This window comes from Terrapene carolina, unplaced genomic scaffold (assembly GCF_002925995.2).
Source record: "Terrapene carolina triunguis isolate 2854851 unplaced genomic scaffold, T_m_triunguis-2.0 Scaffold236, whole genome shotgun sequence".
In the NCBI taxonomy this organism is placed as follows: Eukaryota; Metazoa; Chordata; order Testudines; family Emydidae; genus Terrapene; species Terrapene triunguis.
Window position 1 is genome coordinate 13,654,322 of NW_020664587.1, and position 23,890 is coordinate 13,678,211.

Consider the following 23,890-nt stretch of genomic DNA (forward strand, 5'->3'; position numbering starts at 1 on the left):
CGCCAGCGCGCTTTTAAACGGCCAAATGCACATTCCACCACCATTCGGCACTTGCTCAGCCTGTAGTTGAACAGGTCCTGACTGCTGTCCAGGCTGCCTGTGTATGGCTTCATGAGCCATGGCATTAAGGGGTAGGCTGGGTCCCCAAGGATCACGATAGGCATTTCAACATCCCCAACTGTTATTTTCTGGTCTGGGAAGAAAGTCCCTTCCTCCAGCTTTCGAAACAGAAGAGACTGCCTGAAGACGCGAGCATCATGTACTCTTCCCGGCCAGCCCACGTTGATGTCGGTGAAACGTCCCTTGTGATCCACCAGGGCTTGCAGCAGCATTGAAAAGTACCCCTTGCGGTTTATGTAGTCGGTGGCTTGGTGCGCCGGTGCCAAGATAGGGATATGGGTTCCGTCTATCGCCCCACCACAGTTTGGGAATCCCATTGCAGCAAAGCCATCCACTATGGTCTGCACGTTTCCCAGAGTCACTACCCTTGATATCACCAGGTCTCTCATTGCCCTGGCAACTTGGATCACAGCAGCCCCCACAGTAGATTTGCCCACTCCAAATTGATTCCCGACTGACCGGTAGCTGTCTGGCGTTGCAAGCTTCCACAGGGCTATCGCCACTCGCTTCTCCACTGTGAGGGCTGCTCTCATCCTGGTATTCTGGCGCTTCAGGGCAGGGGAAAGCAAGTCACAAAGTTCCATGAAAGTGCCCTTACGCATGCGAAAGTTTCGCAGCCACTGGGCATCGTCCCAGACCTGCAACACGATGCGGTCCCACCACTCTGTGCTTGTTTCCCGGGCCCAGAATCGGCGGTCCACGGCATGAACCTGCCCCAGTAACACCAAGATTTCCACATTGCTGGGGCCTGTGCCTTGTGAGAGGTCCATGTCAATTTCCTCATCACTATCGTCGCCGCGCTGCAATCGCCTCCTCCTCAGCTGGTCCTGGTTTGGCTTTGGCATGTCCAGGAGGCTCTGCATGTTTTCCAGGACAATGCGCGTGGTGTTCATAGTGCTCAGAATTGCCGCGGTGATCTGAGCGGGCTCCATGATCCCAGTGCTGGCTATGGCGTCTGGTCTGAAAAAAGGCGCGAAAGTAGTATCTGACGGACCAGGGGAAGAAGGGAGGGAGGGAGAGAGGGAGGGAGGGGCGAGTGACACCGCGTACAGGTACAGGGAATTAAAATCAAGAAAGGTGGCTTTGCATCAGGGAGAAACACAAACAACTGTCACACAGAATGCCCCCCCCCCCAAAGATTGAACTCAAAAGCCTGGGTTTAGCAGGAGGGAGGGGGGAAGCAAATGAATGGAGAATAAATCTATTTTTTACATCTTAAGACGACGGCGCAGCATGACTGATAGCCCTTGGCATTTTCTGGGTGCTTGGCAGCAAATACTGGGCGCTTGGCAGTAAGCCTTCAGGTCTATTGCACGATCTGATGCCCACTGCAGTATGACAACGATGGATACCAGTCGTAATATACTATCTTCTGCCCAAAAGGCAAGGGGTTGCTGCTGTATAGCAATGTTGCCCCATCCTGCGAATAATACATCTGATAACCATCATCATCAAGGCAAGGGGGCTGGTGCAATGCAGCCCCACGGCTGCCAGCCCCATGTCTGCCAGCACCCAGATAGCCCTCGGCCTCTTCTGGGTGCTTAGCAGACAATATTGGGCACTTGGCAGAAAATAGCATACTACGACTGATAACCATCATTGTCTGCCCGGGTGCCCATGATCGACAGCCACTGCAGTACGATGACGACGGTTACCAGTTGTAATATACCATCTTCTACCAAAAGGCAAGGGGCTGGTGCAATGCAGCCCTACGGCTGCCAGCCCCACAGCTGCCAGCACCCAGATCGCCAATGAAGGCTACCAGTCATGCTGCACCGTCTACCGCCAAAAGGCAGTAAGCTGCTGCTGCTGTTTAGCAATGCAGTCCCACGTTTGCCGGCACCCGGAAGAGATATGGTGACGGTGAGCTGAGCTGAGCGGGCTCAATGCTTGGCGTGGTATGTTGTCTGCACAGGTAACCCAGGTAAAAAGGCGCGAATCTATTGTCTGCCGTTGCTGTGACGGCGGGGGAGGGGCCTGACGCAATGTACCCAGAACCCCTCGCGGCACTGCTTTGCATCATCCGGGCATTGCGATCTCAACCCATAATTCCAATGGGCGCCGGAGGCTCCGGGAACTGTGGGATAGGTACCATAGTGCAATGCGCCGGAAGTCGACGCTAGCCTCGGTACTGTGGACGCGGTCCGCCGACTTCATGCACTTAGAGCATTTTAGGTGGGGACACACACAATCGGCTGCATACAACCGGTTTCTATAAAACCGGCTTCTATAAATCCGACCTAATTCTGTAGTGTAGACATAGCCTAAGAGAGAGGAGGTATCCCAACAAGGGAGCATGCCGAGTCAGAACCCACAGCTCTAGTCCCATCTCTGATACAGATGACCTTACCCGCCATGTGCCTCAGTTTCCCCAAACAGGAAAATGAAGATGGTCCTTATCTCCCGGGGTGGGGGTGAGGATGAGTTTTGAAGCCCTGTTGAGATTCTCAAATGGAATTTGCCTATCAGAGGGCTAATAAAGAATCATTACTTAATTGGAGCCAAAAGCACATCCTGGCTCTGCCACTGATGTGCTGTATGCCCATGGACAAGTCACTGGCCCTCTCTGTGCTTCTGTTTCCCTTCCTACCCTTTGTCTTTAGGTTGCATGTTCTTGGGGCAGGCAGTGCCTCTCACTACATGTCAGATAGGTACAATAAGAAGAGTAGGCCCCTGTCCCAACAAACAGGCTATAGTTCCAATGAAATAATGCACTTGCCAATTGCTGTGCAAGTTGTGTATCCTGTTGGTATAACAGCTGGACACCCAGGGCTAGGGTCCAGTCTCAGCTACTTCTGATTTATCCCAGTGATGTTTACTCTGGAGTTGTGACCAAGAGCAGAATTTGGTGCCCAGTCTAAAATCCCTATAGTACCTTGCAAAAAATAAAATAAAATAAAAGTGCCTCGACATTACTAACCAGAGCTGGGCAGTACCTGAGTCTCCCATCTCTCCACTGATGCAGCATTCCAGCAGCAGAGCAATCCCAGAGGACCACACGCAGGCATAAAGTCAGTACTTGCTTAGAGCTACCGAATGAAACACCAGCGCTGCTTCTTGCAACAGCTGGGCAGGGCAGAGACAATGAGAAATCTCTCCCCCACGTATTGACCAAGCCTGCATCTGCTGTACACCCCCAAAGGAGAGATGCAGTATCGCTTTTAGGCATAAGATAGAATGGCTAATTCTGTGTCATTCTAACAAGGTTTGACTTTATTTTTTGACCTTAATATATTTGTTGGCTTGGAATTCACATTTCTAGAGGCCATCATTAGCCCTAGCATGCAGTTGACACAAGGGAGGTCCTTAGTTTGTAGTAAGGACAGAGGACACGCAGGTACTTGGATGCCATGGTGACGAGCAGGTGATAAGAAACTAGGCAGCTGAAGTCAATAGGGGCTCAACTCTTGTGAAAAATCAGGGCCTGGGATTCTAAATTTGGGCACCTGAAAGGCAGCTGGGATTAAGTGACTTGCCCAAGGTCATGCAAAGAGTCAGTGGCAAAGCTGGGAGCAGCACCCAGCTCTCCCCTGTGCCTTAACCACAAGCCTCTTCCATGAAGACACATCTTCTGCCAGCCCTACTGACTTCAGTTTGGTCGCATGGGGCTAACGGAGGGCAGAACTGGGCCTGTGCAGGGGACAACTCAATTTGGGCTTGGAGGGCTAAACTCCCACAATGGGTCCTGGAGGTCAACACAACGGATTCGGCTGACATGGATGAGGCCAGAAAAACGCTGTTATCCCTATGGGCCAGGCGTCTGGCCCCTGGATGAGAAACCCATCTACTTTCCTTCCCCCTGCCCCAGTGCTTGAATCTTCAAGCAATCACGTAAAGGCCCCTCAGGAAGAGCCTTTTATTACTTGCTGTAAGCACCATGGAGCAGGAATGGGCTTTGTTCTGTGTCTGACTCTGAACAGCGCCTGGCACAAGGGGGTCCTGGGCCATGGCCAAGGCTCCTACGGGCTGTTGCAATCCAAATCATGATGGGAAGGTGGCAGCAGGCAGGTGCGGTGAGGGACTGGCAGAAAAAGCGTTAACAGGGAAGTTTCCCCCCCCAGCACACCCACTGCATGTGAAATCTCTTCAGCACAGAGCTTGGCGATCCTGTGACACTGAGTCAGTGGCTGGGGGAAAGAGGCAGTTTACGTGATTGTGTTCCTCTTCTGCCTGTGTTTCAGGCACACGGCTGGCACCACTTCCCAAGCAAACCCTTTAATCTCCTTCCCGCACCTACTGGAAGGGCAGCAGGCTGGGGGTGGAAAGTAGCTGCCTGAAGGTAAATATTGAAATGCTGCCCTGCTCCAGGAGCGGGCTCTAATTAGTGATATTATGACTAATCGCCTGGCTTGTCTGTGAACCTATTTACATCCCTTTATAATTGATAAATGTGTGAGTTCAGGCAGAGCGGCGTGACAGCCCAGCCCCCCCCACCCCCAGCTCCCGGTAAGGTCTCATTAGCCTGGCAGGCAGACGCAGGGAGCACCAGCAGGGTCACCCCCTCCACTGCCACCCACGCACTTCAGGCTCTGCGTGAGGAGGATCCAGGCAGGCGTGGAAGCATCTTTATTTGCCAGGATGGAGACCTTTGTCCTTGCAGCACCTATGTCACAAACGAGCCAGGCGGCCGCGAGGGGACGCGCAAAGGCCCAGAGCCAGGGAGGGATTGAAGCATTTTGTGTGGGAGCGACATGCTCAAAGCTTGCAACCCGGATCGGGCCCTGCAGGCGAGGTAGGCTGGGCATGTCCTCCTCCACGGCTTTGAGGATCATGCTGCGGCTGAGGCGGGAGAGAGGCCTCCAGCCGCCTGCCTGAGGCAGCAGTGCGCACACCCGGAGGCGGAAACTTCGGTACGTAGGGGAACTTTGACAGCGGAAATGTAGGCACTGAATGAGTTTAGGCACCAGTTGCATGGAAGCTTTGTGGAGCCCAATGGCACCCAAATCTCAGACTAAGGGGCCCAGATCCACTTAGGTGCAAGTATCTCGCTGAAGCAGCATTTCTGAACAACTGGTCCACTGACCGGCGCCAATCCCTGAGATCTCCCTGACACAGTTTAGGAAGGCAGCAAGCTGCTCCCTGGTATTGAAAGGTTGAGAAACGCTGACCTAAAATATTTATCTGGCTCCCATCCCAATAGTATCTGGGCACCTCACCCTCTTCATTGGATTTATCCTCGCCCTATCCCTCTGGAGAAGGGAAGCAATAATATACTAGTACAGATGGGGAAACTGAGGCACAGACGGGCTAAGTGACTTGGCCAAGTCCGTGGCAGAGCTGGGAATTTAACCAAGGTCTCCCCAAGTCCTAGGCTTGTGCCCTAGCCCTGGGACCACCCTTCTCTATTACAGTAGAACCTACAGGCCCCAAATGAGATTGGGAGCCCACTGGGGTGGGCACAGATGGATCGCAAGAGACTTTTCCTGCCCCAAACAGCTCAAACTATACAGGCTGGACAGCTGTGGGGTGAGAGGGGAACTGAGGCACAGAGAAGGGAAGTGATGTGCCTAAGGCCACCCAGCAGATCAGTGGCAGGGCTGGGCCCAGAAATCCTGTCTCTAGTCTGCTGTCCTCGGCCCTGCACTGTGCTGCCACATCCGTCAGCTATAAAACCCACAGGACCATTATCGGGGGTGTAAACTGGTGCAGCCAGTTGTCGTTGATGGCTGAGGCAGAGATTTCTAAGGCACTAGGGGATTTGGATGCTCTGTTCCCATTAATTGTAATGGCAAATGGATGTCTAAGTGCTTTCATGCCGCTTTGAAAATCTCTGCCTGCGTTGGCTGCTGTTCTCTGAATTCCCTCCAGTTTGTCAGGCTCTTGGTCAACGAGGTGCCCGGGATTCAGCAGGTGCAGCTGTGCCTATGCCAAACGCAGGGGGCTGGGGAGTTCCCTCTGCTGGGCTTTTGCCTTTTCACATGTGCAGCCCAAAGGATTACCAGCTTGTAATGCTGCAGATCCCGTTGCAAATGAGGATGTGAAGTGCAGACTCGTTCTCTCACCTCGGACTCTAATGGCCAAGAGAGCCCTGCCTATCTCCCTTCTATTAAATACGGGATTTTACCCCAGATGTCGCATATACTGCACTGCAAACAATGCACTTCCAGATGTGTAATTAACAGTGAGAAATTATGGGCCAGATCCTCCGCTGGTTTCGCTCAATGGAACAAGGCCAACTGAGGGTTGTGGGCATCATTTTGGCAAACCCACTTGCAATGCTCAGTTAGGTAGCAGAGATGGGGAGGGGAGATGGCGCAAAGCAGAACCGTTTACCCAATCTCTGAGCCTGGATAATTTGGAATAAATTTGGATAATTTGGCACCTGGATCTTGAGGATGGGGGGGGCCAGGGTGGTTTGTTTGCTTCTGAATTTGTCCTGAAAAGTAAATGTCTAATCCGACCACAATACAGGTCTGCTGCGGGTCTGGTCCATATTATTCACTGACTGGGAGTAATAGCAGGCCCCCAGTGTACAGGAGATAAAGCAATTAGAGGGTGTAAATTGAAGCAAGATTGTTACTTTAAATTTACACCTTTCCCCACCCCCAGGCACAGAAATTACAACTTAACTCCCTGACGGCTGAGTCGCCGTTGCCCTGCACCTGGACTTATCATGCACCAGCACAAAGCGGGGCTAAGACCCAGGCATGCTGATTTGGTAGCATTTTACCCCCCTTGATGTAATTGCCAACACGAGGTGCAGGGCACTAGTGAATCAGTCCTTGGAGTCCATGATGCCCACTTCCCATCCTTCCCAAGCGGCTCGCCATTGCCCCAGCCAAGCCAGGTTATTGTACTGCTCCCCGGCAACAGACAGCGTCAGCTCCTCAAAGGAAAACAAAGAAAGTTGCTGAGAAAAATCAAATGCTGGCAGTCGGCATTAAATCGGCTCACCATGGATGAAACTACAGCTTAAAAAAAAAATACAGCTGCTCCGGGTAAGTCTATGGAACGGGATAGAGAGCGACTGGGTACTGGGGGCACCTGCATCTCTCTGCTCGCCGGCATGCCCAGTCGCTTTCATCCTTTCCCATTTGCGGCTGCTTCTCTTGAAAGAGAAACATTTTTCCAGACGCTGCTTCTCTTTATTATTATAAAGTGGCTTCACTTGGCAGGGCGTTAATAATTTACCTTTCCCTGGAAGATGGATGCTTCCATCCCCTCGGAGTTTAAATATTCATGGGGCGGAAGAGAAATATCCATTAGGATATCTGGCAGCCATTTCATACCTTACTCAAGCCCCACTGCTTTGTGAATGGAAAGCCAGGCTAGGAATGGAGGCTGAAGGCAGCATGGCATTGGGGATCGGATGTTGGGTTGGGAATCTGGAGACCTGGGTTTTCTTCCCAGGTCTGCCACTGGTCTTTGCTGCATCATTGTGGGCCCCAATCTGTGCCTCAGTTTCCTTATCTGTAAGATACTGACCCCACCTTTGTAAACCTCCAAGGGAAGCTGGATGGTTTAGGGGATTAGTAAACTAAGATAAGGAGCCATTTCAGACTAGATTCATAGGAGTATAAAGCCAGAAGGGGCCACTGTGATCATCTCATCTGCCCTCCTGTATAGCACAGGATTCCCTGGATTAACTCCTGTTTGAACTAAAGCAGATTTTAGAAAAACATCGGATCTGGATGTAAAAATGGCCAGGGATTGGGAACCCAACGCAGCTCATGGTAAATTGTCCCAGTAGTTAACTACCCATGTCAAAAATGTGTGCCTAATTCGGCTTCAACTTGCAGCCATTGGATCTGGTTATACCTTTGGCTGCTAGATTGAAGATCTCCCCCCCCCCCGCCCCCGCAAAAAAAATGTTGGTTCTCTCTAGAGGTACTGGCACACTATGATCCAAGTCGCACCTTAACCTTCTCTTTGATAAACTAAATAGATTGAGCTCCTTGGGTCTCTCACGAGACGGCACGTCTTCCCATCCTGTCATTATTCTCGTGGTTCTTTTCGGGGCTTTCTCCAACTTTTCAACAGCCTTCTTGAAGTAGGGACACCAGCTCTGAACACAGTACCCCAGAAGCAGTTGCACCAGTGCCCAAAAGAGAGGTAATAGAACCTCTCTACTCCTACTTGGTATTCCCGTTTATACATGCAAGGATTGGACTAGCCCTTTCAGGTACAAGGTTACCCCAGGAACTCCCGTTCAGCTGATTATCCACTATGATCTCTAAGTCTTTTTTCAGAGTCACTGCTTCCCAAGATAGAGTCCCCCATCCTATGAGGGGTGACCAAATTCCACAGCCTCCTAATGTGGACAAACCTATTGGAAATGAGATCGCACCACAAAAACCACCCCTCCCCCCGGGCAGGGTTAGCAGAGAGGCCCAGGAAGGAGTGAGCTTTAGAAACAAACACTCCTCTTTGCCCCTTAGATGCAAATCTTCCAAAATAGGGGGCAGTGGGGGGGCTGGGAAGGGGAGGTAGGTGCCCATGTTGTGTCCGTTCTGGAGAGAACAAGGACATTAGTCTCCAGGGCTGTTTGTGTGGCACCTTTCACCAGTGGGAAAGTGAGTTTGGGGTGAAAGTCACCTGTGTGCAGAAGGGCCAGAACAAGGCCTACGCACTACATAAATCTATTTTGAGGGCTCAGAGTGGGACAGCAGTGGTGCTAGGACCAAGTGCCTAGTCCTCTGCACAGGGAGGAACTTCACCCCTAGGAGAGAAATTAAGAGGTGTAGTTTCTGCCAAATGAACTCAAATAATAACCAGCCTGATCTGTCTGCTCCAACTCAAGGGGTAGGTCCCTGGGTGTGAACGGAACAGGTTTGGGCCTGCGCTTGCAACCAAAACGTCACATTCCTAAGTAGCACCACTTTGTGGATTCCTGAGCTCTCACTCGCTCCCTTTTACCACAACTTACAAATATTGTGGTGGGAATCCCCAGGTGGCGCTGTAACATTGTCTTACAAGTTCTCTTTGCTGAGGTGTGAGCACTGCTCAGTCTTGGCAGACATGCTATGTGGTTAGTTTATTGATGGGATTTCTCTTTGGGGGAGCAGTTGCAAGCAGCAAGGTGTGAGTTTGCTCTCTGCCTTTATCTGTCTAACTGGAGTTGATTCTTTGGGGCAGAGTTGGTCCCTGGGAACTAGACATTGGTATTGGGCTGAGACTGGTGGACGAGGGAGTTGCCTGCATGCTGTTTGTGACCATCTCTGTCCAAGGACTGGTGCATATAGAGTGAATAAACAATTTATAAACAATAAACAATTTGTATTCACTACAAATACATCCGGACACACTGATTTCTCCTCTAATGGGAAACTGGGCTGCAAGACTGCAGACATCTGAGACCACTCAGAGGGGGGTGATAAGATCTGTACCAGAGTGCAAAGCAAAGCTCCAAGCTTAGGGACGCATCCTGACGTCCTTTCTTAGTTTGCTGCAGTATCAACACTGTAGCCCCTAAGTGTTCTCAGCTCAGTGGTAAGTTGGTTTTCTAGAAACACCGTGGCTCAGATCCTGATCCTATTTACAATAGCGTGAGGAAGGGTCACTCTGTGTAAGGCATCATTTCTCCAGTGTAAATAACAGCAGCATTTGGCCTAAAATATGCCGTTCTCCTTGTGTGTGCCTGCACATCTTTGTGATTGCTGCTCCAAAAGTTAATTAAAACAGCAAAGATGTTCGCTGCACCTGTGCAAAGACCCATTTAATCAATTACCACTGTGTAATTAGGTTGTTTCTTTGAAGTCTGGCTGTATGCAACATTTCAAGTTATTAGGATTTGAGCAATTCACAAATCATCAATATGTCACAGTAGCATCCTGAAGCCCCAACTGAGATCGAAACTCCCCTGTGCTAGGCACAGTACACACACAGCCCCAAAGAGCTTACAGTCCATGCAGACCAGATGGACAAGGGATGGGAGAAAGGTGCTTTTGAAAGCTTTACCCAATAATTCTGCCTAAGTTCCACTTTCAAAAGTGATTTAGGAGCCAAAGTTTTAGTTAGTCTATGGGATTTAGACTCCTACGTCACTTAGGGCTTTTGAAAATTTTACTTATCTCTGATTTACAGACGGGGAAAACGAGAGCCAAAGAGATTAAATGACTCACCCGTGGTCACGCAAGGAGTCTGTGGCAGAGCCAGCAGTTTAACTCAGGTCTCCTGAGTTCCCGTCTAGTGCCTTACCCACAAAGCCATCCTTCCTGTCTTCCATGAAGCAAAAATAGTCTTTGGATAACTAATCCAACCCCCCTCCATCCACATACACCCCAGTGACAGCTCAGAAATGGCCAGAAGGATTTTCCTCAAACTTTGATAAGATTCTCTTTTGGGCTAAGTTCCAACACGGAAAGTTACAGCTTGGAGAGTGATTTTTAATTCTCAGAAAGCTCTGAGCCGCTGAAACCGGCGGGTCCTATCGCAAACCGCACTGAAACCCTGGGCCCCAATCCTGCCATCGGATCTGCATGGGCTGGCTCCTGAACTCCTGTTATTCCTGGTGACTTCACTGGGACTCTGCAGGATCAGGGCCTCAGTTAAAGCGGTCGTGCACATATACTCATATTATTCCGCCTCCCCCCATGACTTCACCTAGCTCAGAGCCACTGAACGCTGTCAGCTGGTTTGAACACTAGGGCTGGCTTAGCTCATCAGCCCAGCATGGATTAGATTTAACGGTGTCTGGTAAATGGCATTTGTCACAGAAATACTAAAGCATAGAGCGGTACACACAGAGGGGATTTTTAGTAAAGCAAGATGATTGCATTTTCAAGCAGTAATGGGAGTTTCTTTATGTGGTAGAGGGTTGGGGGTCATTATTTTATGTTTCAGAGTGGTAGTCGTGTTAGTCAGTATCAGCAAAAAGAACCGGAGTACTTGTGGCACCTTAGAGACGAACAAATTTATTTGGGCAGAAGCTTCCGTGGGCCAAAACTCACTTCATTGGATGCACCAATGAAGTGGGTTTTAGCCCACGGAAGCTTATGCCCAAATAAATTTGTTCGTCTCTAAGGTGCCACAAGTACTCATTCTTTTTATTTTGTGTGTTTGTGTTGGTCTGGTCTTGATAATTAAAGCCAGTCTCTGCCATTTCCTACCTCCTTCCTCTCTGACCTTTGGGAGCGAATTTGGAGAATGATGGTACTTATGAAAGTGAGGAATTGACTAGAGCCAGCAGTTATCCAGGAAGGTCTCTCCCCTACCCCCTCAAGCTCCACTGATGTCCTTCAGTCATGACCTGTAGCCCCCTGCTGTTCCAGCTCCCCACCCCAGCTCTGCCAATGCACTTCACGCCTGACCTGTAGCCCATCTGCTATTCCAGCACTGGGCTCCTCCCCGGCCATGCCCCTCACTCGGCCATGTGGCACCCTTCGCTATTCCAGCCCCAGACCGCTCCCAAGTGTGAATTCCTGCGGTGGTGCGTGTGCTGTGGGCAGCCTTCCGGGGGCTAGACCAAACCAACGGCGCTCATTTCCCCTGTGATGCAAGGCAGTGGAGCGGTGCCCAAGTCTCCAGAGATGAAAGGCTCAGATTTCTACACAACCCTGCCTCAGGATGCTCCCTGATTACTGAATTCTGTCCGCCTACGCGGCCCTGAAGAGGGCTCAGAAAGCCGGGTCTGGAACTCGCAGGCTGGGAGATGCGGCCTGCTATAGAGGTGCCCAAAGGAAGCTGGTGCGGCACGGAGGGGTGGCTGTGATCAGTGTGCCCTGGGCAGCAGAGGTTAAGGGAAAAGGAAGTGGTTTCCCCATCAGATCTCTATGAACAGTACAGCAGCAGCAGGTCACACCTGCCTTTGCAGGATCCATTTGTGTTAAGCCAGGAGCACAGACCCAGCTAAGACGTAGGGGTGGGGACTTGTGCACAAGGCTTCACAACACACTTCAGTCAATCGTGGCTCCCTGCAAATACAGTTGTCAGACCAGAGCTCCCCACCTCCCCAAAAGACTCATTAGCAAAACCTTCATGCCTCCCACAAATGCACACACACGAGTTGCTTCCTGTCCTACTGAAATGTAGCCACTTCTGGTGTGGAACAAGGCTACTGTTTTATCAGTGCACAGTAACTATACCATTTTTTGGGGGGGGGGGGGAAGTGTTGCAGACATGAAGCAGGATGCAATTGGGCTAGGACACTGGGTTAACAGCAGAATCTGGGGGGGAGGGGTCAACCGGATTACAAGAGGCCATTAGTGATGACTAGTTGTCAGGGCCTTGGTTTTGCTTCTTGCTCAAACGACATGAATATAGAGGCTGCACTGAGGTCAAGTCTCTGAGCCTGGGGATTTCTTGTTTACAGCCTCCCTGAGACTTGGCCGGTGCCCCTGCTTCATCCCCCTGGGGTGCGGGGGCTCAGCCTGGTAGCATGCCAAGGTGTACTTGGCGCAGGGCTGGCGGTTCTCACTGAAGTGCCGAAAGTGCCTGCGAAAGCCACTTCCCCGTATTGCAGGTTTTCATTCTCCCCTGACAATTTGTCGCAAAGCTGCTGCGGCTAGATGAGCTTACAGGCACACAGTCCCTCGCCCACCCCCTGCTAGCCCTGTGCAGGCTCCTCCAGCCAGTGCCAGGCCTCCCGCCCCACTCCGCACATCCCTGACATGGAAGGTGATGGGATCAGAACGCCCTGAGCTGGGGAAGGGGGGGGGCGGGCGGATTCACACTGTGCCCTTAAACCTAAGTCAGAGCGTGTTGGGGGGGCAGCTGTAGGGAAGTTAAGAGGCAAAAAATCCCATCCCACTTCCCCCACCCGCTCAAAATGCTGGCCCAAAGCACAGCCCCGGCTCCGTTTCTCGAGCCTCTGAGCTGGACTAGCAGCTGCAGCCCCAAAGCCGGGGGCAAAGGCCACAAGGGCTCCCCCCTTGTGTTTGCTGTGGTTCCTGCTTCCCGCTAGGCCGTGCTGGGAGGCCATAAAGCTTCCCTTTGCACGCTACTCACGGGACTCCTGCCTCCCCGGCACGGCTGCTCTGGCAACCTTGACGTGGGCTACGTGGGATACTCCAGCCTAGGCCCAATGTCACTTGATAATTGGCCTGGGACACTTGGCGTTTGGGAGCCTCGGACTTCCCCAGAGAGGAAGGCTGGTCATGTGGTGAAGGCTCAGACCTGGGTTCAGTTCCCTGCTCTGCCACAGAAGCCCTGCGTGACCATGGGCCAGTCACTTCATCTCTGTGCCTCAGCTAGGCAGCTGTAGGTCAGGGAGAGCAATCCCCGTTCCTTGTCTGTTCAGACCGAGCTCTCTGGGGCAGGGACCATCTGTCAGAGACGCTACAGCAGCACAGTGGGGCCTGGTCTCGGCTGGAATGCTAAGATAGGGCTGCGGCAATGCCTGCTCCAAGTTATGTGCCATGAAGCCCCCGAAGCGTTTCCTGTGAATGAGGCTGCACCATGTTGGTGTTTTGCACATCCCCGAGATGATGCTCCCACTCCCTTCTGAGCTGTGTCGTGCTGATGTCACTCTCCTGGTCCGAGCTGACACCCCTCAGCCAGCGTAACTGATTTTTCTTTGCACAGTCAGGTGTATTTCATCCAAACAGACGGGGGATGACCCCAGGCTGCAGCCTCCCATCCCCAGTACTCGGGAACAACCCAGCTGCCACGTGAGTGGAGAGCGAATAACAGACTTTCCCCTTTGTCTCCTTTTCCTCTCTCTGCAGCTGACCCCGCCCAGGAGCCCCCCCAAGACGGAGAGCAATTAGCTGACCATGTTTAACGGGGAGACTAGTTCCTCCTCGGCTAAAAATGTGGTCCGCAGCTCCAGCATCAGCGGCGAGATGTACAACGTCGAGAAGAGCAACGGGGGCAACCCGGACTCGGCCAGCATCACCTCCAACAAGAAGAGGCGCTCTAGCCTCGGGGCCAAGATGGTGGCTATCGTGGGGCTGTCCCAGTGGAGCAAGAGCACCCTGCAACTCAACCAGCCCGGTAAGAGCGGGAGGTTTGTGCTCGCTTCGGGAGATCCCTCGCTTCCTGCCCAGCTCCCTGTTTATCCTTGGCAGCAGCTCTGCACTGGGCACAGTCCCATCACTCATGCCGAGCTCGGGATCAGCTGCTGGCGCAGGGCACGCAAACTAAGCTATCGTTACGGCTGGCACATGCTCAAGCCACCTGCCCTTCCCTCCCTCTGCCAGAATGGTGCCCAACTGCTACGTGTTTAATGAGGGGAAATCCTGCTCTGTTCCATCCCCTCAGACCTCGGTCACTATCCATGGGGGCAATGCAGGAGGGATGCTGGAGAATGGACCCAAACGCACCATTTTCTCTTGGTCACCGCTGAGGCTTTCGCACCTGTCCTTGCAAAGGGCTGAGACACGCGTGGTGGGAACTGAGGGTTCTGGGGACATTCTAGGTCCAGCGTCTTAGAGCCTGATCCAAACCCCATTGAAGCAAATGGAAATCTGTCCATGTACGTCAGCGTGTTTGGGTCAGACCCCTCGTCCCTTCTGCTCCAATCCTATTGCATGAGACTGGGGGTAAAATTTTCAAAGAGAGTGTCTAAGGGGAAGATGTCCCTGGTCACAGAAGGAGGTGGGGCATCAAACTCCCATTGATTTTCAGTAGCACTGAGGTGTCTAACTGCCCTTTGTGCCTTTGAAAAGCCTTCGCCAAAGTGATTTAGGAGCCTACATTACATTGACTTTCAGAGAAATTTAGGTTCCTGAACGCAAGTCACTTTTGAAAATGGGACCTATGGTCCCGATCCTCCAAGGTATTTAGGTACCCAACTCCTATGGAGAACAATGTAGGTGCCTAAGTACCTTTGAAAATCAGACCGTTCGGCTCTTTTGAAAGTTTGACACCCCCTCTCGCTCTCAGCGCCATCATTAGTGGTCCCACCTCCTTGGTCTGTTGCAAGTGAGCTTGAAATGAAAGGTAAGAGGAATGAGTTGGATGGAAGAAGCTAGGGGCATTTCCCCAAAACCCTTCCAGAACCTACCCTGGGAAAGAAATGAAATGAAACTTCTCACTTGCATTAAAGATTGTGAGAAATCAGCCCAAATGGCCTCTCCTTCCAGCAGTGGGACAATGAATGGAGACTACATGCAGATCACTGGTTTTTAAAACCACATGGTAACGTAGACAGATCCAATGTCGGGAAAGTCTGGAACTCTGACTTTTCTTGGTATTAAAACCAAGCTGGGGATTGTTGGAGGCTTAGAGTTATGGTTACACACAAAAGTTGTACCGCTTTAACTATCTCGGTATAGCTGACGCAGTAGCTCTCCGCAGTGTGAATATAGTTGCACTGGCAGAGAGGCGCCTTCTACTGGTATAGGCTATTCCCCTAAATGTACCAGTATAAGGCATCTTTATACAGGACAATTGCATCCATGCTAGTCATGGCATTGATCTAGCTATTTTGGTAAAGGGCTGGGGAAGGTGCAGACCAGGTTATGTCATCTAAATGGGATCAGGGCTCCAGTGTTCTAGGCTAGTGGCTCTCAACCTTTCCAGACTACTGTACCCCTTTCAGGAGTCTGATTTGTTTTGTGTACCCCCAAATTTCACCTCACTTAAAAACTACTTGCTTACAAAATCAGCCATAAAAATACAAAAGTGTCACAGCGCACTATTACTGAAACATTTCTCATTTTTACTGTATAATTATAAAATAAATCAATTGGAATATAAATATTATACTTACATTTCAGTATCTAGTATATAGAGCAGTATAAACAAGTTATTGCTGTATGAAATTTTAGTTTGTACTGACTCCACTAGTGCTTTTTATGTAGCCTGTTGTAAAACTAGGCAAATATCTAGATGAGTTGATGTAGCCCATGGAAGACCTGTGTACCCCCCAGTTGAGAACCACTGTTCTAGGCTCTGTACGGACAGAGTAAAGGACAACTCCTAGTCCAAAGAGCACTATTCATGTTAGCTCTGAAGAGTTTTGTGCCCCATAATTAAGGCTGCATTTCTGTTGAAAGCTGACTTTTCTCCAAAGTGCTTTAAAATTCCTGTGCAGAGGCAAATGGCCTATGAAATTGCTATGGAGCATTAGGAGCTGGGTAGAGTTTATGCTGCAAATTGGAATCCCTTGACCAAACGACTCAGATAAATTTTGGGCCAAATCCTGAGATTTTTGCCCTCTGAGGGTGTAGAATTCAGTGGGAACTTTGCCAGCATAAGTCCTGAGTAAATTGCTCAGGATCTGGTTCTCTGCATCTAGTTGCAGTTGTTTCTCCAGGAAACCTTAATATAAAAAGTGCTAGTGGGAGGAAGATGCTAATTCAGAGAAAGAACTAGTCAAATGTCCTGGCTATGGGAAGTTTTAAGTACTTGAAATAGAGCTTTAAAAAAAGGCTGGAGAGCCCATTTTAGCCCAGGCATTTTCTGAGTTATTGCTTTTTAATTTTGGTTCTCGTTGGCATTTCATGGTTCAGTAAAGTGTGTTCTATAGGGAGAAGAAGTTAATTTAGCGCCGGCAAGCCTTGCACATCGGAGATGTTTCTGAAGGGTTATAATTATCCCAGAAAGCTAAGCAAAGAGCATCCAAAAAAACAAAGCTGGGCAAAACTCCACCCAGAGACAACAGAATCCATACCTTCTAGGGTCCCCTAGGACTGAGTGAGAGACAGTCTAATCCATGCAACAGAACAAATGGTCTGGAAGCAATTGACTCTAAAGGCAGCCCCCATTCCCAAAATAAATAGAGATGGGACCAATTTTTCACTGATGTCCTAAACGGCAAAATTTGTCAGTGCATCTGTGCTGCACCCATAGAACAAAGAGCCAGCACACAGCATCAGCACCACTTAAACCCCCTCCACTCTCCAATCCCTATTTTGAGGGGGGGTCCGAAATAGCGCATAGACCTTGTCCTGGCCCCTCATTCAAGCAATTCACAAGGCCCGCTGAACAATGCAGCCCTATGGGAGCCTTCCAAATGGGTAGCTCTGAACCAGTGATACTCACACACACACCACCCTTCCTGAATAGCAGGCCCCATTTCACAGATGGACTCTGCAAGGTTGTTTTCAGAGATGGAAAAAAAAGCTGCAATTGACCATGAAAGTCAGTAAACAGGCTGGGGCGTTGGTGTGCTCCGAGAGAGCCAGCCCTTTCCCAATAGACCCGCCCCTTCAAAAGGGCCAAGTTTATACTGGTCCAGAATAGGCCTGCCCGCTGCAGGAGCAAGATGGGAGAGTTCACAATGGGGCCCAAGAGTTGCTCCATGAGCACACTGCAGTTTTCAGCACCATGGACAAGACTCAGTGACGCACAAGGCTCAGCAAGTTAGGCAGGCGGAGGGGCTTGCAGGCTTTACTAGAGAGAGCTGCCAGGAGGGCTGCTGGAATCCAGGTCTAGATCCTTACAAGTATTTAGGCTTATGGAGCCAGGCCTTGCTCCCTAGGAAGAGTGCATGTAGGGTTGGGTTGGTGGGGCCCATGTGCAGAGGGGGTCACCTGTGGGAGGCTAATCATAGAATCAGAGAATATCAGGGTTGGAAGGGACCTCAGGAGGTCATCTAGTCCAACTCCCTGCTCAAAGCAGGACCAATTCCCAACTAAATCATCCCAGCCAGGGCTTTGTCAAGCCTGACCTTAAAAACCTCTAAGGAAGGAGATTCCACCACCTCCCTAAGTAACCCGTTCCAGTGCTTCACCACCCTCCTAGTGAAAAAGTTTTTCTTAATATCCAACCTAAACCTTCCTCACTGCAACTTGAGACCATTACTCCTTGTTCTGTCATCTGGTACCACTAAGAACAGCCGAGCTCCATCCTCTTTGGAATCCCCTTTCAGGTGGTTGAAAGCAGCTATCAAATCCCCCCTCACCCTTCTCTCCTGTAGACTAAACAATCCCAGTTCCCTCAGCCTCTCCTCATAAGTCATGTGCTCCACCCCCCCTAATCATTTTTGTTGCCCTCCGCTGGATCTTTCCAATTTTTCCACATCTTTCTTTTAGTGTGGGGCCCAAAACTGGACACAGTACTCCAGATGAGGCCTCACCAATGCAGAATAAGGGGAATGATCACATCCCTCGATCTGCTGGCAATGCCCCTACTTATACAGCCCAAAATGCCGTGGGCCTTCTTGGCAACAAGGGCACACTGGCTAACAACCAACCTAGGCAGCAGGATCATACTGTGGAGGTGATTTGGGTTGGCAACTAGCCTATTTGTCCTGGTGTGTGCGCCTGTCTTTCCCAAGCATGCACACTATCTCTGTGGGGCAATAGATCTCTCTACCTGCCTGGCAGACCCCACTCCCTTCCCCACCCCTACAATCTCTTGCTTCTATCCCCTCCAGCAGGGAAATCTCTTCACCGAGAACCTGGCCTGAAATTCCTTTACAAGAAAACCTAAAAGTCACAGGATTGACTGTGATTAACAGGAGCTCCGTTGTCGTGGTTTTCTCCCCTAACATCCAGGGAGCTGTCTATTAGAAACCATCACTGTTTGGGCTCAGTCCAGCACCCACATCAGAAAACCACGCCACACCTGGCACTATCTTGAGTCCCCTGATTAGTAGCTTCAGAGGAGCCAAGGGCCACGGAGAATGGCCTGACCTCCTGGGCAGGGTAGGGGCACACTGAAGGCTGTGGAGTCGTTTCACTCCTGCTGCCTGTGCTTTACCTGCTCTGGGCTGGAGAGAAGACATCACTATCCAAGGGTGTTGATTCAGCACCTTTCACCAGCACTACAAGTTCTCTACACCACACCCTGCTGCTAGTGTTTTTCCTTTAAGCCCCAAGGGTGCAACAAATTGGAGGGAGGAGGGCCGTGGATGCCTTTACTGGCATCCTAATAGTATAACCGGCTTTGTCGATAATAAAAAGCTTTAATCTTTCTGAGCACTTCACAACTCTTAATGTACTTATCCTCACAGCACCTCTGCGCAGTAGGGCAGGGCCATTATCTGAGAGACTGAGTGACTTGGCCAAGGTTATTTACAGGGAGTCTGTGTCAGAGTATGGACGTGAACCCAGATCTCCCAAATCCTAGGCTAGTTCTCTAACCATTGGGCCATCCTCCCTCTGCTTGTTTGACAGGGCTCATCTCAAATCTAGTAATGAGGCCGGGGAAAATAGGCTTGGTGGGATGCACACAGCTGGAGAACCTGTGTTCTGCACTGATCGCTGTCTCAGAAATGCTATGGCAGAAAGAGGACGATTCAGGTTGGGCATCATGAATGGGCAAGACTTGCCTAGGAAGAGTCTGGAAAAACAATTGGGGCTGTTTATGGTTGAGAGAGGAAACAAACCTATTGAATCCTTTCCTCCTCTGCTGAGATCACCAAGAAAGGGAGCCACTGGAGTTTTGCAACAGGAAGACTTGGAACTAGATTGAGATCCTAGCAACTCATTTCAGATGAGGGGGAGAGTCTGACAGCAACAACTTTTACTCTCCCAGCCTGGGCTGGGTTTGATCTTGCAACCTTAGTGAGAAAGAGTTCTCTCTCATTAGTAATTCCCCAGCTCAGCCAGGTGCCTAAACCGACCCCCCGACCACAGGGGTTTGAGTCTCCAAATCTCAACTCCAGTTTTGAATATGGGCAGTATGAGTAGTCCAAGTCCCTTCTGATGAACTACTGAGCTGTAATTGGGGGATTTCTCTTCCCCTATTTACTGGGGGAAATTCTCTGGGCTGGGTGGTGCAGAGTGGCCGACTATGATCATAAATGATCCCTGAGAGCCGTAAAAAAAAATAAAAAAAAAAAAAAAAAAAAAAATCTATGAAACTTTAGTACATAACCCAGGCTGAGGCCTGTTACTCAGTTTTGTCTGTTTCTTAGCCTAATTCTGCTTAAAAACTGTTTAGATTAAAACAAAATGAAATAGCCCCTCAAAGAATAAAGATGAGTTCCTGCATCCCATTGCTCATAGTGGCTAGCACTCGCTCGTGGGTGCATTCCCACGGGAATCAAGGGTGCTGAGTGTCTGTACTAACCCATGTGAGTAAGGGGGCAAACCCTGGCCCTAAGTTAGGGGAACAAATGTGATCCATTCCAGGCAACAGCCATGGTGCATCTCCAAACACACACTAGACAGAAATCAAGTTGTTGGGAATGGCAGTTCCTGGCTGCCTTTCTCCTCCATTCTATTCCTTGCCATCCGTCCCACTGCCTGCCTCCTCCTGCCATCGCATTCTGACCCTTCTGACACTTGGCTCTAGCCAGGATGTAATTGGATGGAGAAAGGGAGATTTAGTTGATCAATTAGTGTCACATCCCTGAGTATAGATGGTGCCATTACTGTATCACAGGCACCAAGCCTCCGCTATACTTCAAGGGAGATAATTATGGGTAATGAAATTTACCAATCCGGGCTGGAAATGTTTCAAATGCCAGAATGGCAACAGGTGGACTGGGAAAGAGATTGTCCTCCTGCATTTGTTTGCTCATAGGAGCTCTAACTAATTAAATGGAACCCCCATAATCTCCAAGTCCCCTTCCGCAGCTTTACCCATCCCACTGCCTCCTCCCCAATGAATTTCAGGGGTGTTGGGGAACAGGGGGTTCATACCACAAACATAAAACCAAGGCCAATGATTCTGAACCTGCCTGCTTACAGTCTAGCAGGCTGCAACTCAGCTGGCGCTATAAATTACTTCTGCCCAGCTCTGCCTGATCTGGGAGCAAAGCCTTTCAAATAAAGAAAACTTGAAACAAAAACCTTCATAGGAAAGGGTCCTTTTCTTCCCCAGGTACCTCGGCAGGGCTGCAGCTTTCCAGGGTTCCTCCATGGCTTGAGACCAAATTGGTCTGGACTCTAACTCCATTCTCCTGGCTCAGAAGAGATTAGCCAGCAATTCTTTCCCCCACCATAAGGGGAACTGGCAGATTATATACCGCTCTGCTTCCCAGAACTTGCCCTGATTGGCTGAGAGAGAGAGAGAGAGAGAAAGAAGCCTTGCCCCACCCCACACTAAAAGGCTCATAGTCCTGGGCCCTAAAAGGAACAGTGGCCTCATTTTTCCCCCCAGACGCCAACTGTTATCTCTGGATCATTTCCTCTCTCCCAGCATCTGCCTCTGTTGTTCCTTTGGCCTCTGCTTGCCCCAGAATTCCTGAAACATGGTAAACTGGCCCTGAGACTTCCCCATGTTGCCTTAAAAGGCAAGCATACCCCATTACTCAATGCCCTACTCATTTTAGGTAGGAACCTCTAGCTTCCCATTGATGTCCGTGGGATTTGTGGGTGATCGGCACCTCCGAAAGTCAGTTCCCTTTTATTTAGGTGCCTACATCTGGAGTTAGGAGCCTAACATTGGGTACCCAAGTTAAAATAGAAAGTTGGCCTCACTTCATATTACAGCTAGTCCGTAGAGCGTGAGTATTTCCAGAGACAACTTTTTAAATGAAAGATTTCCCCCGTTTTTGCAGTTTTGTTCATAGAAATTTTCCGTCTTTTGAATGGAAAAACTGAATTTTTGGGGTCAAAAATCAGAATATTTCAATGGAAAATTTTTTTTTCACAAAGAATTCATCCCAGCCCCCTTCTACATATAAAAAAAGCCCTTTTTAAAATGGTCAGAAAAATGTTTGAGTTGAAAAATGTCACCAAGACCAGCCACACGGGCCCTGGTTCCTCACAAAGGCCCCGGCCTGGGGGGCGTTTATTCAGAAAGGAAGGATGGGCTAGTGGATCGAGTGTTGTACTAGTGTCAGTTGCTTATTCTGCCAGACTTCCTGTGGGACCCTAGACAAGTCCGTTGGACTCCGTTCCCAATCAGTGATTGGAGAATAGCACTGCCGTACCCCATGGGTGTGGTGAGCCTCAATCCCTTAGAGAGAGTGAGGTGCTCAGATACTATGATAAGGGGGCCGGAGAAAGCATAGAGAGCAATTTATCAAAGCTGCCCAGACCAAAAAGAAAAGGAACCAAAAGCCCCAGGTACAGACTGAGTTCATCCCCAACCAAAGGGACTTGTCAACTCCAGGTCCGCCTCAGCTTGCAGGAGAGAGATGGCCAGGACACCCCCTCTGTCTTTGTCCAGCTGAGGGGAGGCCCCCTCTGTTCGGATAGCAGGACCCAGCTGCTCTTCCAGGCTTCCCTCCGGGTATTATTTGTATTTCAGTCATGCCTAGAAGCCTCCCTCAAGATCAGGGCCCCCGTTGTGCGGCTGGGGAGGAGGTGAAGAACTCGGGTCTCCCGACGTCCAGGCTAGTGCCCCATCCACTAGGGCAAGCCAGGAGAAGCTGCTGTGCTTTTTTAATCCCAGCCGGAGGACTCTCCTTTCATACCCTGCAAGATTTGGGGTGTGCAGTCAGGCCCCGTGGGGGGCTGGCCCCCTGTGAGCTGTTTTCTCCCCTCTGGACGGTGGCTGGCACTTTCCCAGTGAGTGGGTGATGCAGATTGTTTGTGGGCAGGTGGTATGTGGACCTAGGCCCACGTTTATTGTCTAGTCAAGGGAGCTGACTCATGAATTATCGGCATACAGGCACTGCCATATCAGATCAGCCCAGTGTCTCATCTACTTTCCTGCTTCTGACATCGGCCAATGCCTTGCGCTTTAGAGGAAAACAAAAGAGGAAACAATCTCTTTCCACTCCTAGTCCCATAATGCATCTGGCCAGTGGTGCAATGCAGTATATGGTGGGGAGGAGGGGGAGGGCAGGTTCCTTCCTGACCCTGTCAGCACTCATTGTAGGCCCTGAAGCATGGAACTGGTTTGGCCCCATTGTTATCTTTACTTGTATAGATACAAATAGTAATGGTTCAAAATATGGAAGGGAGCATGGTCTAAAGAGAGGAGTAGGAGCCAGGGCTCTGCTGTGACCAGGTTTAGGAGACCCTGTGCGGTGGTTCCAGGCAGCTCAGGCTGAGCATGTCAGCCTGGGAATTAGAAGTCCAGAAAGCGCCACTGGTCTGTCTGTGTCCAGCAGCCTCTGCTGAGAGGCCCCTATAATCATTACAACCACATCCTGTCTCCTCTCTATTACAAAGGATGCTACAGGTTCTATTCCAGGCTCTGCTACTGACTCACAGTGTGACCTTGGGCAAATCACATCCCCGCTCAGTGCCTCGGTTTCCCCATCTGTAAAAGGGGGATAGTGGTACCAATCTATTTCTCAGAGAGATTGCGAGGCTTGGTTCGCACCTGTTTATGAAGAGCTTTGAGACTCGGAGGAAAGGTGCATAGAATTAATATGGTGGGGTGTGGGGCTGTATGGATTGCGGGGACAGACAGACAGATGGGGGGGATCAGCCATTGGGCAGGGAGATGGAGGGGGGCATATTGGTTTTCATTTGCTCAGTACATGGAACTGTCCATGTGTTATTAGGCCTAGTTGTCTCCCCCTGGCTCTGAGTAACTGGAGCCCAGCGCAGAACTGGCTAAGGGTCAACCGCCACCCCATGCACCCATTGGTTTCACTGAGGTCAGGGTCAAATTCAGCCCCACGGAGGCTCCACCTTGCACCCCTTGGGGGACCGCACAGCCATGGCCTCTTGCCCCCGGGGAGGGGCCCTCCTTTGCGTGCCGAAGAGGCGGCTTCTCATCCCCCCATAACCCCCCCATGTACTTTTCTCCTCTGGCTGGGGCAGGGGCCCAGGTGCCCGATGAATCACTGGCCGACCCTGCGGGTGGCTGAGGGACGCCAGAGCGAATTAGCATCAGCGCGGGGAAGGCAGAGCATGAACCAGCTGGGGGGGGCTGAGGGGAGGGGTTGCCATGGCAACCTGTGACTGGCATGTGAAGGTGGTGGGGGGAAACACATGTAAAATGCTGAACAGAAATAATCTGGGAGCACGAGGGGCCGCGGGAGTCTGGCCTGGCCTGGCTTTCTGCCTCCACGGCGTCCTTGGGCTTGCTCTTGATTAACCCCACCTGGCCGCCTTGCTTTTTCTTTTGCGGGGTCTCGCTCTCCCTGGCT

The 23,890-nt window shown here is 50.6% G+C and overlaps 1 protein-coding gene across 1 annotated transcript in view; it reads left to right on the top strand.

Annotated features, from left to right (window-relative positions):
• The first annotated feature begins 13,772 nt into the window (after nt 1-13,772).
• RIMS3 (regulating synaptic membrane exocytosis 3) overlaps nt 13,773-23,890 on the top strand; it is a 23,426-nt gene continuing 13,308 nt past the window's right edge. The window contains exon 1 of the mRNA XM_024199312.1: nt 13,773-13,992. Within this exon, the coding sequence (XP_024055080.1) occupies nt 13,773-13,992 (220 nt within the window). The remainder of the gene's footprint in view (nt 13,993-23,890) is intronic.